The sequence below is a fragment of the Mus musculus genome, chromosome 6 (assembly GCF_000001635.26).
Source record: "Mus musculus strain C57BL/6J chromosome 6, GRCm38.p6 C57BL/6J".
NCBI classification, from domain to species: Eukaryota; Metazoa; Chordata; class Mammalia; order Rodentia; family Muridae; genus Mus; species Mus musculus.
Window position 1 is genome coordinate 124,023,231 of NC_000072.6, and position 16,309 is coordinate 124,039,539.

Here is a 16,309-nt window from a genome sequence, read left to right on the forward strand (position 1 = left end):
CTCTTTTAAGGGCTTTGATGAAGTGGTTTTTCCATGTGAATGAATTTAATATGATTTGAAAAGAAAAAATGACATATCTCTTCATGCATCAGAATTTGTTATTATAAATACATATTTTTCGTATTAAAATATGTTAATGGTTATGCTTGGTGATGCACACCTGTAACCTTGATTAAACTGAAGATTGAGACTGGAGGTCACAAATTCTAAGACAACCTTGGAAACACAGTCCCTTAAAGATTTATAAAGGCTAAGGATGTAAAGCTATGGTAGAGTACTTGGTCAGCATATACACACTTCAGGTTTACTCTCCTACAGTGACCACAGCAAAAATGAATGAATGAATGAATGAATGAATGAATGAATGACAGAAAGAGAGAGAGAGAGAGAAAGGAAGGAAGGAAGGAAGGAAGGAAGAAAGAAAGAAAGAAAGAAAGAAAGAAAGAAAGAAAGAAAGAAAGAAAGAAAGAGAGAGCGAGGGAGGGAGGGAAGGAAGGAAGGAAGGAAGGAAGGAAGGAAGGAAGGAAGGAAGGAAGGAAGGAAGGAAGGAAGGAAGGAAGGAAGAGAAAATAGATTCACATGTCAGGAGGTGTGGGGTGGGGAGCATTTGGGGTACAGACCAGGAGTGGGATGAAGTGTGGACTGTAAAAAGGATCAAAGAGTAAAAATAAATAAATAAAACAGATTACACATTGGACCTCATACATAATAGACATTTTAAAAAATCTAGTAGTATTCTTTGATTTACTTTCTTTGAAGTACATAAATTTGAAATAAAGCCAGTGCTTGAAAAAAGTCTATGTGTTAATTGAAATATATATTTAATTTTCACAATATATATGTATTTCAAAACATTGTCTTCATAGGGACATACAATATAAGATGTTTAAAATATACAAGTTGATAATTGACCTTATAAAGGGGTCAGAAATAATGTTTTCTAATTGTAAGGCTTTGTTTTGCCTTACAGAAATACTCTAAAATGACACTGATGTTAAATGATTAAGAGTCTTCGCCCTCCCTGCCACCCCACCACCACCATGCTCCAAACACTGAACCCTTTGATGCCTCCTTCAGATAACCCTTCATTACTTAATAATGCTTCCACTGGTTAGTCTCACTTTACCTTGGGGCACTGAGAAGTCCCAGCTCACAGAGTGTACATACCCCACAGGTATTTTAGAGGACTTCACATTTTTCTTAATTGTGTGTTTTCCTGCTGAGAATCAGGATTCCCAGGTGCCAAGTGAGAGGTTCCTGAGCCCTTGGGGACTCACAGTGACTATGTGGAGGGGACATAATCTAGGGCTAAGTAGGTGCAAAGCAGATTATACTCCAGCGAACTGAGGGAGTGTTTGGATACTGGTGGGCCTGTATCAGGACACAACAATGCTTTATAACCTTGATCTACACTGACCAGACAGCCACATGTTTTATTTGTTTGTTGATGTGCTTTCAGAGTCGATTAGCCCAAGATTCTCAACTGAACAGATATCTGGGTCTTATCGATTATTTATCAATGTTAGTATGAAATTACTCACTGCTTTCTCTCCCCTAGTTGTTCTCATTTTATTCCAGGAACAAATTTCTTGTTACTACTTAACTAAATATGCTTCTTCTGGCTACTATCAAGATGCAGATTTTGTTATTGGAGGACTCTTTTCCCTTAGAGTGACTGATGGAGATACATTTATAAGTAGATCTGGCGTTGAAGATACAAGCCATATAGCAGAATATGTTTTTGCGTAAGTGCTTGGCTTTTCTTTTAAAAAAATATTGTTTCAGGATTTTATACATGTATAAAATATATGTTGATCACACCCACCTCTACTGCTTCCCCTCCAATGTCTCCTGTCTTCAAATTCATGGGGTCTCTCTGTCGCTCTCTCCCTGTCTCTCTGTTTGTCTCTGTCTTTGTTTCTCTCTCACTTTTTAGGAGTGCCAGTACTACAGGAATATAGGACACCTTCTAGAGTGTAGACAAGCTACAAGGGCAAACCTCCTAAGGAAACTGACTCTCCCTTCCCCAGTAGCCACAAAATGCCAATAGTTACTCAGCCATGACTGGTTCCCTGTGTGTTTCTTCCCTAATCATGCTGAATTCTTTTAAATATGTAAGACATTGTTGAAAAGACTTTGTAGTCGAAAACAATATTTCTTTGTTTTTATTTAGTGTATTGTACTGCGAACATTTTATTTTTCATGTTTAAACTTACTTGACACTATTTTTTTCAATTGCTATGTTTGATCAAACATTGTATTTTCCTGAGGTCTGGAACTCACTCTGTAGACCAGGTTGGCCTCAAACTTAGAAATCCACCTGCTTCTGCCTCCCAAGGGCTGGGAATAAAGGCATGTGCCACCATGGCCCGGCTAACTAATATATTTCTAAGTAGTCCTTTTCAAGTTATTTTTAGTATATAGAATATCCTGCTTTTTTCTTAAAATACAGTGAATGCTCTTTATATGCCTTAGATTGCTGTAAATAAAAATCCAAAATTTGAGAGGGAGCACTGGAGGAGCTGCAGGGAGAAAAGAGATGGAGGTAAATGATGTAATTATGTTTTAATTAAAAATTGAAAAGGAACATAAAAATGTTTTTTCCAATTTTTCCTCCTAGGGATCTCATTAAATATTATCAGCACATTTTAGCAATGGTTTTTGCTATAGAAAAAATCAACAAGGACCCAAATATTCTATTCAACAAGTCCCTGGGATTCTTTCTCTTCAATGTCAACTTCATTGAGATGAAGGCTGCGGAAGGTTCTATGGCTTTGCTCTCAGGAGAGAGCCCCCCAATTCCTAACTACAGCTGCAGGCCTGAAAAGACTGATAAGCTGGTTGCAGTGATAGGAGGCATTTCAACATCAATATCCATTCAGATCTCCCGAGTTCTAAGTCTCTACAACGTCCCACAGGTACACAAAGAATCCTGGCTCCTTAGGGTAAACATAGTAACATAGTAATGTAATAAATGCTAATTAATTCCAGTATTGTTTACTGAAGAGGTATAGGACGGCTTAATAATTTACTATTCATCATTTTTAACTCTGATAATAATTTATTCATAAAATGAAATCATATTTGTATAATAAATTTAATTTCAAGACTTTTAAAAATTGGAAAAATGCCAACTCACTATACCAACTTTCATAATATTGAACTTCCTATGTAGCCCACGATATTCTTTTTTTTTTTTTTTTTTCAGAAGGGAGCATCAGATTCTTTATAGTGGAAGTCAAATAAACCCCTTCCTCCTATGTTGCTTTGGTCATGGTGTTTCTTTTTTTTTAAATATTTTTATTAGGTATTTTACTCATTCACATTTCCAATGCTATCCCAAAAGTCCCTCATACCCTCCCCCCTACTCCCCTACGTACCTACTCCCACTTTTTGGCCCTGGTGTTCCCCTGTACTGGGACATATGAAGTTTGCATGAACAATGGGCCTCTCTTTCCAGTGATAGCCGACTAGGCCATTTTTTGATACATATTCAGCTAGAGACAATAGCTAGGGGGTACTGGTTAGTTCATATTGTTGTTCCACCTATAGGGTAGCAGTTCCCTTTAGCTCCTTGGGTACTTTCTCTAGCTCCTCCATTGGGGGCCCTGTGATACATCCAATAGCTGACTGTGAGCATCCACTTCTGTGTTTGCTAGGCCCCTGCATAGTCTCACAAGAGACAGCTATATCTGGGTCCTTTCAGCAAAATCTTGCTAGTGTATGCAATGGTGTCAGCGTTTGGAAGCTGATGATGGGATGGATCCCTGGATATGGCAGTCTCTAGATGGTCCATCCTTTTAACTCAGCTCCAAAATTGGTCTCTGTAACTCCTTCCATGGGTGTTTTGTTCCCAATTCTAAGAAGGGGCAAAGTGTCCACACTTTGGTTTTCATTCTTCTTGAGTTTCATGTGTTTCACAAATTGTATCTTATATCTTGGGTATTCTAAGTTTCTGGGCTAATATCCACTTATCAGTGAGAACATATAATTTGAGTTCTTTTGTGATTGGGTTAACTCACTCAGGATGATGCCCTAGAGGTCCAACCATATGCCTAGGAATTTCATGAATTCATTCTTTTTAATAGCTGAGTAGTACTCCATTGTGTAAATGTACCACATTTTTTGTATTCATTCCTCTTTTGAGGGGCATCTGAGTTCTTTCCAGCTTCTGGCTATTATAAATAAGGCTGCTATGAACATAGTAGAGCATGTGTCTTTCTTACCAGTTGGAACATCTTCTGGATATATGCCCAAGAGAGGTATTGTAGGATTCTCCAGTAGTACTATGTCCAATTTTCTGAGGAACTGCCAGACTGATTTCCAGAGTTGTTGTACAAGTTTGCAATCTCACCAACAATGGAGGAGTGTTCCTCTTTCTCCACATCCTTGCCAGCATCTGCTGTCACCTGAATTTTTGATCTTAGCCATTCTGACTGGTGTGAGGTTAAATCTCAGGGTTGTTTTTTATTTGAATTTCCCTGATGATTAAGGATGCTGAATATTTTTTTCAGATACTTCTCAGCCATTCGGTATTCCTCAGGTGAGAATTCTTTATTTAGGTCTGAGCTCCATTATTAATGGGGTTATTTGATTTTCTGGAGTCCACCTTCTTGAGTTCTTTATATATATTGGATATTATTCGCCTATCTGATTTAAGATAGGTAAAGACCCTTTCCCAATCTGTTGGTGGCCTTTTTGTGTTATTGACGGTGTCTTTTGCCTTACAGAAGCTTTGCAGCTTCATGAGGTCCCATTTGTCAATTCTCGATCTTACAGCACAAGTCATTGCTGTTCTATTCAGGAATTTTTCCCCTGTGCCCATTACTTCGAGGCTTTTCCCAACTTTCTCCTCTATAAGTTTCAGTGTCTCTGGTTTTAAGTGGAGTTCCTTGATCCACTTAGATTTGACCTTAGTACAAGGAGATAGGAATGGATCAATTCGCATTCTTCTACATGATAACCACCAGTTGTACCAGCACCATTTGTTGAAAATGCTGTCTTTTTTCCACTGGATGGTTTTAGCTCCTTGTCAAAGATCAAGTGACCATAGGTGTGTGGGTTCATTTCTGGGTCTTCAATTCTATTCCATTGGTCTACTTGTCTGTCACTATACCAGTACCATGCAATTTTTATCACAATTCCTCTCTAGTACAGCTTTGAGTCAGGTATGGTGATTTCAACAGAGGTTCTTTTGTCCTTGAGAAGACTTTTTGCTATCCTAGGTTTTTTGTTATTCCAGATGAAATTGCAGAATGCCCTTTCTAATTCTTTGAAGAATTGAGTTGGAATTGTGATGGGGCTTGCATTGAATCTGTGGATTGCTTTTGGCAAGATAGCCATTTTTAGTATATTGATCCTGCCAATCCATGAGCATGGGAGATCTTTCCATCTTCAGAGACCTTCTTTAATTTCTTTCTTCAGAGACTTGATGTTCTTACCACACAGATCTTTCACTTCCTTAGTTAGAGTCAAGCCATGGTATTTTATATTATTTGTGACTATTGAGAAGGGTGTTGCTTCCCTAATTTCTTTCTCAGGCTGTTTATTCTTTCTGTAGAGAAAGGCCATTGACTTGTTTGAGTTAATTTTATATCCAGCTACTTCACCGAAGCTGTTTATCAGGTTTAGGAGTTCTCTGGTGGAATTTTTAGGGTCACTTATATATACTATCATATCATCTGCAAAAAGTGATATTTTGACTTCTTCCTTTCCAATTTGTATCCCCTTAATCTCCTTTTGTTGTCTAATTGCTCTGGCTAGGACTTCAAGTACAATGTTGAATAGGTACAGAGAGAGTGGGCAGCCTTGTCTAGTCCCTGATTTTAATGAGATTACTTCCAGCTTCTCACCATTTACTTTGATGTTGGCTACTGGTTTGCTGTAGATTGCTTTTATCATGTTTAGGTATGGGCGTTGAATTCCTGATCTTTCCAAGACTTTTATCATGAATGGGTGTTGGATTTTGTCAAATGCTTTCTCTGCACATCTAAGGAGATGATCATGTGGTTTTTTTCTTTAATTTTGTTTATATAATGGTTTAAGTTGAGGGATTTCTATATATTAAACCATCTTCTTTGAAGGTCTGATAGAACTCTGCACTAAAGCCATCTGTTCCCGGGCTTTTTTTGGTTGGGAGACTTAATGACTGCTTCTATTTCTTTAGGGGATATGAGACTGTTTAGATTGTTAACTTGATCCTGATTTAACTTTGGTATCTGGTATCTGTCTAGAAATTTGTCCATTTCATCTAGGTTTTCCAGTTTTGCTGAGTATAGCCTTTTGTAGAAGGATCTGATGGTGTTTTGGATTTCTTCAGGATCTGTTGTTATGTCTCCCTTTTCATTTCTGATTTTTTAAATTAGGATGCTGTCCCTGTGCCCTGTAGTGAGTCTGGCTAAGGGTTTATCAATCTTGTTGATTTTCTCAAAGACCCAGCTCCTGGTTTGTTTGATTCTTTGAATAGTTCTTCTTGTTTCCACTTGGTTGATTTGCCCCTGAGTTTGATTATTTCCTGCCATCTACTCCTCTTGGGTGAATTTGCTTCCTTTTGTTCTAGAGCTTTTAGGTGTGTTGTCAAGCTGCTAAAGTGTGCTCTCTCTAGTTTCTTTTTGGAGGCACTCAGAGCTATGAGTTTTCCTCTTAGAAATGCTTTCATTGTGTCCCATAAGTTTGGGTGTGTTGGGGCTTCATTTTCATTATACTCTAAAAAGTCTTTTATTTCTTTCTTTATTCCTCCCTTTACCAAGGTATCATTGAGAAGAGTGTGGTTCAGTTTCCATGTGAATGTTGGCTTTCCATTATTTATGTTGTTATTGAAGATCAGCCTTAGTCTGTGGTGGTCTGATTGTATGAATAGGACAATTTCAATATTTTTGTATCTTGAGGCCTGTTTTTTGACCAATTATATGGTCAATTTTGGAGAAGGTACCATGAAGTGCTGAGAAGAAGGTATATCCTTTTGTTTTAGGATAAAATGTTCTGTAGGTATCTGTTAAATCCATTTGTTTCATAACTTCTGTTAGTTTCATTGTGTCCCTGTTTAGTTTCTGTTTCCATGATCTGTCCATTGATGAAAGTGGTGTGTTGAAGTCTCCCACTATTATTGTGTGAGGTGCAATGTGTGCTTGGAACTTTACTGAACTTTCTTTAATGAATGTAGCTGCCCTTGTATTTGGAGCATAGATATTCAGAATTGAGAGTTCCTCTTGGAGGATTTTAACTTTGATGAGTATGAAGTGTCCCTCCTTGTCTTTTTTGATAACTTTGGGTTGGAAGTCGATTTTATTCGATATTAGAATGGCTACTCCATCTTGGTTCTTCAGACCATTTGCTTTTAAAATTGTTTTCTAGACTTTCACTCTGAGGTAGTGTCTGTCTTTTGCCCTGAGATGGATTTACTGTAAGCAGCACAATGTTGTGTACTGTTTGTGTAGGTAGTCTGTTAGTCTATGTCTTTTTATGGGGGAATTGAGTCCATTGATATTAAGAGATAATAAGGAAAAGTAAATGTTGCTTCCTATTATTTTTGTTGTTAGAGTTGGCATTCTGTTTTTGTGGCTGTCTTCTTTTTGGTTTGTTGAAGGATTACTTTCTTGCTTTTTCTAGGGTGTGGTTTCTGTCCTTGTATTGGTTTTTTTCTGTTATTATCCTTTGAAGGGTTGGATTCGTGGAAAGATAATGTGTGAATTTGGTTTTGTCGTGAAATACTTTGGTTTCTCCATCTATGGTAATTGAGAGTTTGGCTGGGTATAGTAGCCTTGGCTGGAATTTGTGTTCTCTTAGTGTCTGTATAACATCTGTCCAGGATCTTCTGGCTTTCATAGTCTCTGGTGAAAAGTCTGGTGTAATTCTGATAGGCTTGCCTTTATATGTTACTTGAACTTTTTCGCTTACTGCTTTTAATATTCTCTCTTTATTTAATGCATTTGTTGTTCTGATTATTATGTGTTGGGAGGAATTTCTTTTCTGGTCCAGTCTATTTGGAGTTCTGTAGGCTTCTTGTATGTTCATGGGCATCTCTTTCTTTAGGTTTGGGAAGTTTTCTTCTATAATTTTGTTGAAGATATTTTCTGGCCCTTTAAGTTGGAAATCTTCATTCTCATCTACTCCTATTATCTTATCTGTAGGTTTGGTCTTCTCATTGTGTCCTGGATTTCCTGGATGTTTTGAGTTAGGATCTTTTTGCATTTTGTATTTTCTGTGATTGTTGTGCCGATGTTCTCTATGGAATCTTCCTCACCTGAGATTCTCTCTTCCATTTCTTGTATTTTGTTGCTGATGCTCGTATCTATGGTTCCAGATTTCTTTCCTAGGGTTTCTATCTCCAGTGTTGTCTCACTTTGGGTTTTCTTTATTGTGTCTACTTCCATTTTTAGGTCTTGGATGGTTCAATTCAATTCCATCACCTGTTTGGTCCTGTTTTCCTGTAATTCTTTATGGGTTTTTTGTGCTTCCTCTTTAAGGTCTTCTACCTGTTTAGCAGTGTTCTCCTATATTTCTTTAAGTGAATTATTAAAGTCCTTCTTGATGTCCTCTATCATCATCATGAGATATGCTTTTAAATCCAGGTCTATCTTTTCAGGTGTGTTGGGGTGCCCAGGACTAGGTGTGGTGGGAGTGCTGCGTTCTGATGATGGTGAGTGGGCTTGGTTTCTGTTAGTAAGATTCTTAAATTTGCCTTTCGCCATCTGGTAATCTCTGGAGTTAGTTGTTATAGTTGTCTCTGGTTAGAGCTTGTTCCTCAGGTGATTATGTTAGCCTCTATCAGTAGACCTGGGAGACTACTCTCTCCTGAGTTTCAGTGGTCAGAGTACTCTCTGCAGGCAAGCTCTCCTCTTGCAGGGAAGGTGCCCAGATATCTGGTGTTCAAACCTGCCTCCTGGCAGAAGTTGTGTTCCACTCACCAGAGGTCCTAAGATCATCTGGAGAGTCCTGTGGGGACCTTGGGGGTGTTAGACTCCGTGCCCAAGGTGTGTTGGTGCTGGTGCCGACCGGAAGGGACTTGTGACCCTTGTCCACGATATTATTACTGAGATCCTCCTGCCTTTGTTTGCCCAGGGCTGCGATTAAAGACAATCTTCATCATGTCTGATCAGATTTTTTGTTGCTGTTGTTGCTGAATCTTTTTATTTATTCTTCAATAATTTTTGTCATTGAAAATTTCTTACATTTCAATGTCTCTTGATCTTTCCATTTTTATATTGTATGCACGTATGTATGTATATATGTATGTATGTATGTATGTATGTATGTATGTATGTATGTATGTATTTTAAACTCCAGATATTATTTCCTTTCCAGTCCACCCTCCTACTGTTCCAGAACCTATACCTCCTTGCTGCCCCCTGTCTCCATGAGGATGGAGACACCCCACCAGACCTCTAAACTCCCTGGGGCCTTAAGTCTCTTGAGGGTTAGGTGTATCTTTTCTGACTAAACCCAGACCCAGGAGTTCACTGCTGTATATGTGTTGGGGACCTCCTATCAGCTGGTATATGCTGCCTGGTTGGTGGTCCAGTGTTTGAGAGATCTCAGGGGTCCAGATTAATTGAGACTGCTGGTCCTCCTATAGAATTGCCCTCCTCCTCATATTATTCCTGCTTTTCCTTAATTCAACCACAGGAGTCAGCAGCTTCTGTCCTTGGGTGCAAATATCTGCATCTGGCTCTTTCAGCTGCTTGTTGGGTCTTTCTGAGGACAGTCACGCTAATAAGTGGATATTAGCCATAAAAATAAAATTACAGAATACACAAGATACAGTCCACAAAAGTCAAAAATGTCAACAAGCTGAAGGGCCCAAGTGAGGATGCCTCAGTCCCACTTGGGTGAGAGAAGAAGGCAATCACAATGGGGGATGGAAGGAGGGACCTGGGAGGGAAAGAGGGTTGGGGGGGGGGGGGAACCAGACTCTTTCTGTAAGCACCTCATAGCCTCAGTCATAGTGTCAGGCCTTGGAACCTCCCCTTGAGCTGGATCCCACTTTGGGACTGTTGCTGGACCTTATTTTCCTCAGGCTCCTCTCCATTTCTATCCCTGCAGTTCTTTCTGACTGGAAAAATTATGGGACAGAATTTTGACTGTGAAATGGCAACCCATCCTTCACTTGATGCGCTGAATTTCTGTAGGAGATGGGCTCTATAATTTTCCTCCCTACACTGTAGGGAATCTCATCAATGGTCCCCAATTCTGAAACCTGAGAATATCTCATCTCCCAGATCGGTGGTACATTCTGGTAGGTTCCCCCAACCTCTGACTTCTCCAGTTTGCCTGTTTTCATTCTTTCTGCTGGACCTAATATCTTCAGTCCTTTCCCCCTGCCCAATAACACATCATGTTCCCCTCCCCCAACCCTCATTCCCTCCCAGGTCCCTCTCTTCCTCCCCTATTGTGATTGCTTTCTTCTCCCATCCAAGTGGGACTGAGACATCCTCACAACATCCTTCAGATTGTTGACCTTTGTGAGTTCTGTGGACTGTAACTTGTGTATTCTGTAATTTTATTTTTTTGGTAATATCCACTTATTAGTGAATATGTACCATGCATGTCCTTTTGGCTCTGAGTTACCTCACTCAGGGTGATATTTTCTAGTTCCATCCATTTGGTTGCAAAACTCAGGATGTCCTCATTCATAAGAGCGGAGTAATATTCCATTGTGTACATGAACCACATTTTCTGTATCCATTCTTCTGTCGAGGGACATCTGGGCTGTTTCCAGCTTCTGGCTATCACAAGCAAGGCCACTATGAACATAGTGGAACATGTGCCCCTGTGGCATGGTGGGACAGTTTTTGGATATATGCCCAAGAGTGGTATAGCTGGGTCTTCAGGTAGATCTATTTCTAATTTACTAAGGAACCTCCAGATTGATTTCTAGATTTTAATTTTTATGAGATTTTATGAGTGAATTTTTAAAACTTGGTTATTTTATTTATTTACATTTCAAATGTCCCCCTTCCCAGTCACATCTCCCCAAACCCTCCATTCCATACCTGCTTCTCTTTGACTATAAGAGGGTACTTCCCCAACCACACACACACTCTGGCCTCACCCCTCTAACATCTTCTTTTTCTGGGGCAACAAGCCTCAACAAGGACCAAGTGCGTCCCCTCCCTTTTGTGCCGGATAAGGCAAGCCTCTGCTACAATGTAGCAGGAGCAATGGACTCACCCATGTATATATTTTGGTTGGTGGTTTAGTTCATGGGAACTCTGACGGTTCCAGCTTGTTGATATCATTCTTCCTATGGGATTGCAATAACTTCCATCTCCTTCAGTCCTTCCTCTAACTCTTCCACTGGGGTTCCCAAGCAGGTTCAGTCCAATGGTTGTCTGTGACTACCTGCATCTGTCTTAGTCAGGTGCTAGCAGAGCCTCTCAGAGGACAGCCATACTAGCTCCTGTTTGCAAGCACTTTGTGGCATTAGCAATAGTGTTGGGTTTTGGTGTCTTTTATTGAGATGTCAGTCTTGGATGGCCTTTACTTCAGACTCTGATCTATTATTTATAATATATATATATATATATATATATATATATATATATATATATATATATATATATAAATTTTGAGATGGGTGAGTGACCCCATCTCTCAACTAGCAGCCATGCCTAACTTCTTGAGGGGGTCTCCTTAGGTTCTATGTCCCCTCTGTTGGGCATTGTGGCTAATGTCATCCTAATTGGGTCCTCAGCGCATCTCACATCCTTGGCATCTGGGCCTTTCTGGTGGTTCCTTCTATCCCCTTTTCCCTACCAGGGAGTAATCTGAGTTTTGGGGCCAATATCCACTTATCAGTGAGTGTATACCATGTATGTCCTTTTGGGATTGGGTTACCACACTCAGGATGATATCTTCGAGTTGCTTTAATTGGCCTGCTAAATTCGTGAAGACATTGTTTTGAATAGCCATTGTTTAAATGTACCACATTCTCTGTATCCATTCTTCTGTTGAGAGACATCAAGGTTCTTTCCAGCTTATGACTATTATAAATAAGGCTGCTGTGAACATAGTGGAGAACATGTCCTTTTTATGTGTTGGAGCATCTTTTGGGTATATGCCCAGTAGTAGTATAGCTGCATCTTCAGGCATTTTATTTCTTCTTTTAAATATGATACTTTTGTAATTATCTGTTATATCCATATGGTTCATAACTTTTGTTAGCTTCATTGTGTGTCTCTTTAGTTTCTGTTTCCATGATTTGACAGTTGATTTGAGTGGGGTGTTGCAGTCTCCCACTATTATTGTGTGGGGTGCGATGTGTGCTTTGAGCTTTAGTAAAGTTTCATTTATGAATGTGGGTACCCTTGCATTTGCAGCATAGATGTTCTGAATTGAGAGTTTATCTTGGTAGTTTTTCCCTTTGACCAGTATTAGGTGTCCTTCCTTATCTTTTTTGATAACTGTTGGTTGAAAGTTGATTTTATTCGATATTAGAATGGCTACTCCAGTTTGTTTCTTGAGATCATTTGCTTAGAAAATTGTTTTACAACTTTTTACTCTGAGGTAGTGTTGGGAGCCATTAAGGCAACGCTATTGTCCTGATCTCTGAATTGGGCCTCTCCCCCCAGAAGAAAAGAGGGTCAAAAGCGGGCCACCGACACATGGATTCCGAGAACTACAGGATGTTCCAGCCCTGGGTCATCACCGCTCTCCTGACCACACCCTGACACCACCAAGTTCCTGCTTCCCCGTGTAGCTGTCAAAAGAAAGAATTTCTATTGCCCCCTCTTCCCATAAGTAATTCTCCTTTTGCTTGTATTGCCCTACCCCTCCCACTGATAATTACTTCCCCCTTTGCTTGTATTGCCCTACCCTTCCCACTGATAATTATCTGTACTTCCCCTTTTGCTTGTGCATTTAAGCCTTGGACCTTTCTCAATACATTGGGGTCTTGATACAACTTCAGAACGGTCTCCATGTCGTTATTCGTACAAGACCCTCGTCTCTCTCTACCCCCCATTTGGTTATTAGGAGGAGGTCCCCTCGAGATCCTCGAATAACTGGACCTGCTGGACGGGTCAAGGTAGTGTCTGTCTTTGTCACTGAGGTTCATTTCCTGCGTGCAGCAAAATGCTGGGCCCTGTTTACATATCCAGTCTGTTAGTCTATGTCTTTTTATTGGGGAATTGAGTCCATTGAAGTTAACATGTTATAAGATATTAAAAAGGGGGATTATGACTTTTATTTTTGTTGCTAGAGGTGGAACTATGTTTGTGTGTCTACTTTCTTATTGGATTTTTGGAAGAAGATTACTTTCTTTCTTTTTCTAGGGTGTAGTTTCCCTCCTCATGTTGGTGTTTTCTACCTATTATCCCTTGTAGGGTTGGATTTAGGTAAATATATTGTATAAATTTGGCTTTTATTGGAATATCTTGTATTCTCCATTTATGTTAACTGAGTGTTTTTCTGGGTATAGAAGTCAGGGTTGGAATTTGTGTTCTCTTAGGGTTTGAATGACATTTGCGCAGGATCTTCTGGCTTTCCTAGTTTCTGGTGAGAAGTCTGGTGTAATTCTGATAGGTCTTCCTTTATATGTTTACAAAAAGAACTATACGAAAAATCAACAAAACCAGGAGCTGGGTCTTTGAGAAAATCAACAAGATACATAAATCCTTAGCCAGACTAATAAGAGAGCAGAAAGATTGCATCCAAATCAATAAAATCAGAAATGAAAAGGGAGACATAACAATGAAATATATCTTAAATATTATTCTCTCTGTTGAATATTAACTGTTGTAAGTATTAAAATCATGTTCTACACAAAAAAATGTTACTTTTGACCTATGCTTACTATGATATTTATAATGAATACAATTATTTATACGAAATGTGTATATTATTGTACTTGGCTCATTTTGTCACCTATTTATTAAAAATTCCAAATGTTGCCCCCTTCTAAGTCTTTCTCCCAGAGTTCTGAACACAATTCCCCTACCCTTGTCTCTGAGAGGGTGCTCTGCTACCCCCAACCCCCACAACATCCCCCCCACCCCCCACCCCCACCCCCGCACAGGATCTTCTTTTCCTGGGGCATCCAGCCTCCTCCTAACTAACGATTCAGTTTGTTGCCATTGGACATTCTATTTGACACCTTCCTGCTTAGACAGCCTCAAGCAGGCCTTGTTCATTTTCCTGCATACTACGTGAGGTATTATAATTCCCTATTCTCAGCCCCCCACAGGACATCAGTGTTAGATGATCAGTTTTTTCTTGAGATGGCAGCCTGTCATAGCCCTGTGAGTGACAAAGTATAGCTCTTCTGCTTTGTCATTCAATCTACAGGAGACACCTGGATTGGAGGCCCAAAAGAAACCTGAGCTTGTTCTGTCTGGAGGTCGAGTATCTCCACCACAGACTCTTGCCTGGTCTTTTGGATGCAATTTGTCACAATTCAAACATATATTTTTTTTTAATTTATGGTTTAAAAGTAGTTCATTCAGATTTTTAAATATATGTTGAATTAACATTAGTTAATAAAACATTAAAATTATGTTTTATTAATTAGCTTCATGGTACACATAAACCCATTATCAGAGTTTATAGACATAAAAAATTGTATCACCATGAGTCATTTATTTAAATTGATTACTTTTGTGCATTTAATAAATATTGAATATTTCTTTATTCTACTGTTTCCTTCCTCAAAGTATTCACCTTCACTTCATTTTGTGATTCCTTCTTTCCCCTTCCTGTTCCTTCTGCCTAACCAAACCTCTCCTCCAATGAATTAACATGTATTGAGTGTCTGTATTCAATTATCATGACTTTGGATCCAATAAGTGAAATGTTCACTAAACTTCTAGACTTAGATGCCTGTGGAGAAGTCAGTGCATAGAAACATGATGTGAGCCATGGATTAGGGCATGACCTAGTGGGCATCTGATTTTAGGAACTTATTATTTAGAGAATTTGTGTCTAAAGGAGATCAAGTCCAAATCTGAGCCATGGAACAAGATATTCTGATACCACTAGAATAGAGAGAGATAGAAAATTCAGTAAGGCAGATTGATAGTATTGGCCAACCTTGGAAATATGTTCCTTGACTAAAGAAAGAATCCTGGAACTCATTAAAGAGCACATTTTAAGGAAAAACATTGGTTCATGCCAATAAAAGATTAAGTGAAATAAATTTGATAATTGGTCATTTGATATAGCAGATTAGGTAATTAATGATCTAGTCCACCCTCCACATGATAGGAGATGCCCTAAAAAGCATAGAAATGACAATGTAGACAACTCAATTAAAGTTTTTTGGTAAGAGGGATAGCAGTGTTATGGGGGTGCCCATAGGTTCTTATTAAAAGAGAGACTTTATAATAAGCATTGACTTAGTTAGTCAGCCTTGTAGCCAAAGAAAGCTTATTTTAGGATACTTAAGTATGGCTTAAGCATTACAGAAGGACATGAGGCATAGGAACTTCCTGTGAAATATAGACTTTACCAGTGGATTTTACAATGCTTCATAGAGTCCTTTTTATTGGTAAATTAGTTATGGATTTGTGATATCAAGTAAAAGAGCCTTTAGTGTTAATGTTTCTCCAGTTAGATTATCAGGATGAGGAATGTTTTGGTATGGGAAGTGACAGATTTGCAAATGCTCTTGTTTGACTGGTATTACCTGAACTGAGATCAGGAGATAGATACTCTCTGGCCCTGTTTTGTATGTTCTATAAAAGTATAAAAAAAAAGATACATTTCAGATATATAGTGAGAAGTATGTAACATAGATAACAAATTGATTTTTTAAGCAAAGTTATTTAACTTTTAATTTGTCCTAGAGTGACAAAACAGAGAAGAGAAACCAACGTATTTGAGAATAAACCTAATTGTCTCGACTTAAGGAGTAACTTTCTTTCTGTTTAGATCAGCTATGCTCCTTTTGACCAGATTCTTGGGACCAGAGTCCAGCTTCAGTCTCCTTATCAGTTTTCAATGCACACCGCAGCTCTGTATCAGGGAATTGTCCAACTGCTGTTATACTTCACTTGGATCTGGGTTGGCCTAGTGGTTCCAGATGATATGAGGGGAGAACTCTATCTTAGGGACATTACCAAGGAGATGATCAGCCATGGAATTTGTTTTGCATTTGCAGAAAAGGTTACAGAATATTCTTCTATGGACACAGTAAACTGGAAACATTTTATGGAACGACTTACCTTGACACCTGTTATCATTACTGTTGGAGACACACATTCTCTTCTGCGAATTGTCTATTTTGTCATTTTCTATAATCTTTCAGGTAATGTCTGGATCACAACTTCTGATTGGTATATCACCACATTACCCTTTGAACAGAATTTAATTTATA

General features: G+C 38.9%; 1 protein-coding gene across 1 annotated transcript in view; it reads left to right on the forward strand.

Annotated features, from left to right (window-relative positions):
• The first annotated feature begins 1,527 nt into the window (after positions 1 to 1,527).
• Positions 1,528 to 16,309, forward strand: part of Vmn2r26 (vomeronasal 2, receptor 26) — a 37,278-nt gene continuing 22,496 nt past the window's right edge. The window contains exons 1-3 of the mRNA NM_019917.2: positions 1,528 to 1,745; positions 2,621 to 2,918; positions 15,865 to 16,309. The exon at positions 15,865 to 16,309 is cut by the window's right edge and continues 365 nt beyond it. Coding sequence (NP_064301.2) covers positions 1,528 to 1,745; positions 2,621 to 2,918; positions 15,865 to 16,309 — 961 coding nt within the window. The remainder of the gene's footprint in view (positions 1,746 to 2,620; positions 2,919 to 15,864) is intronic.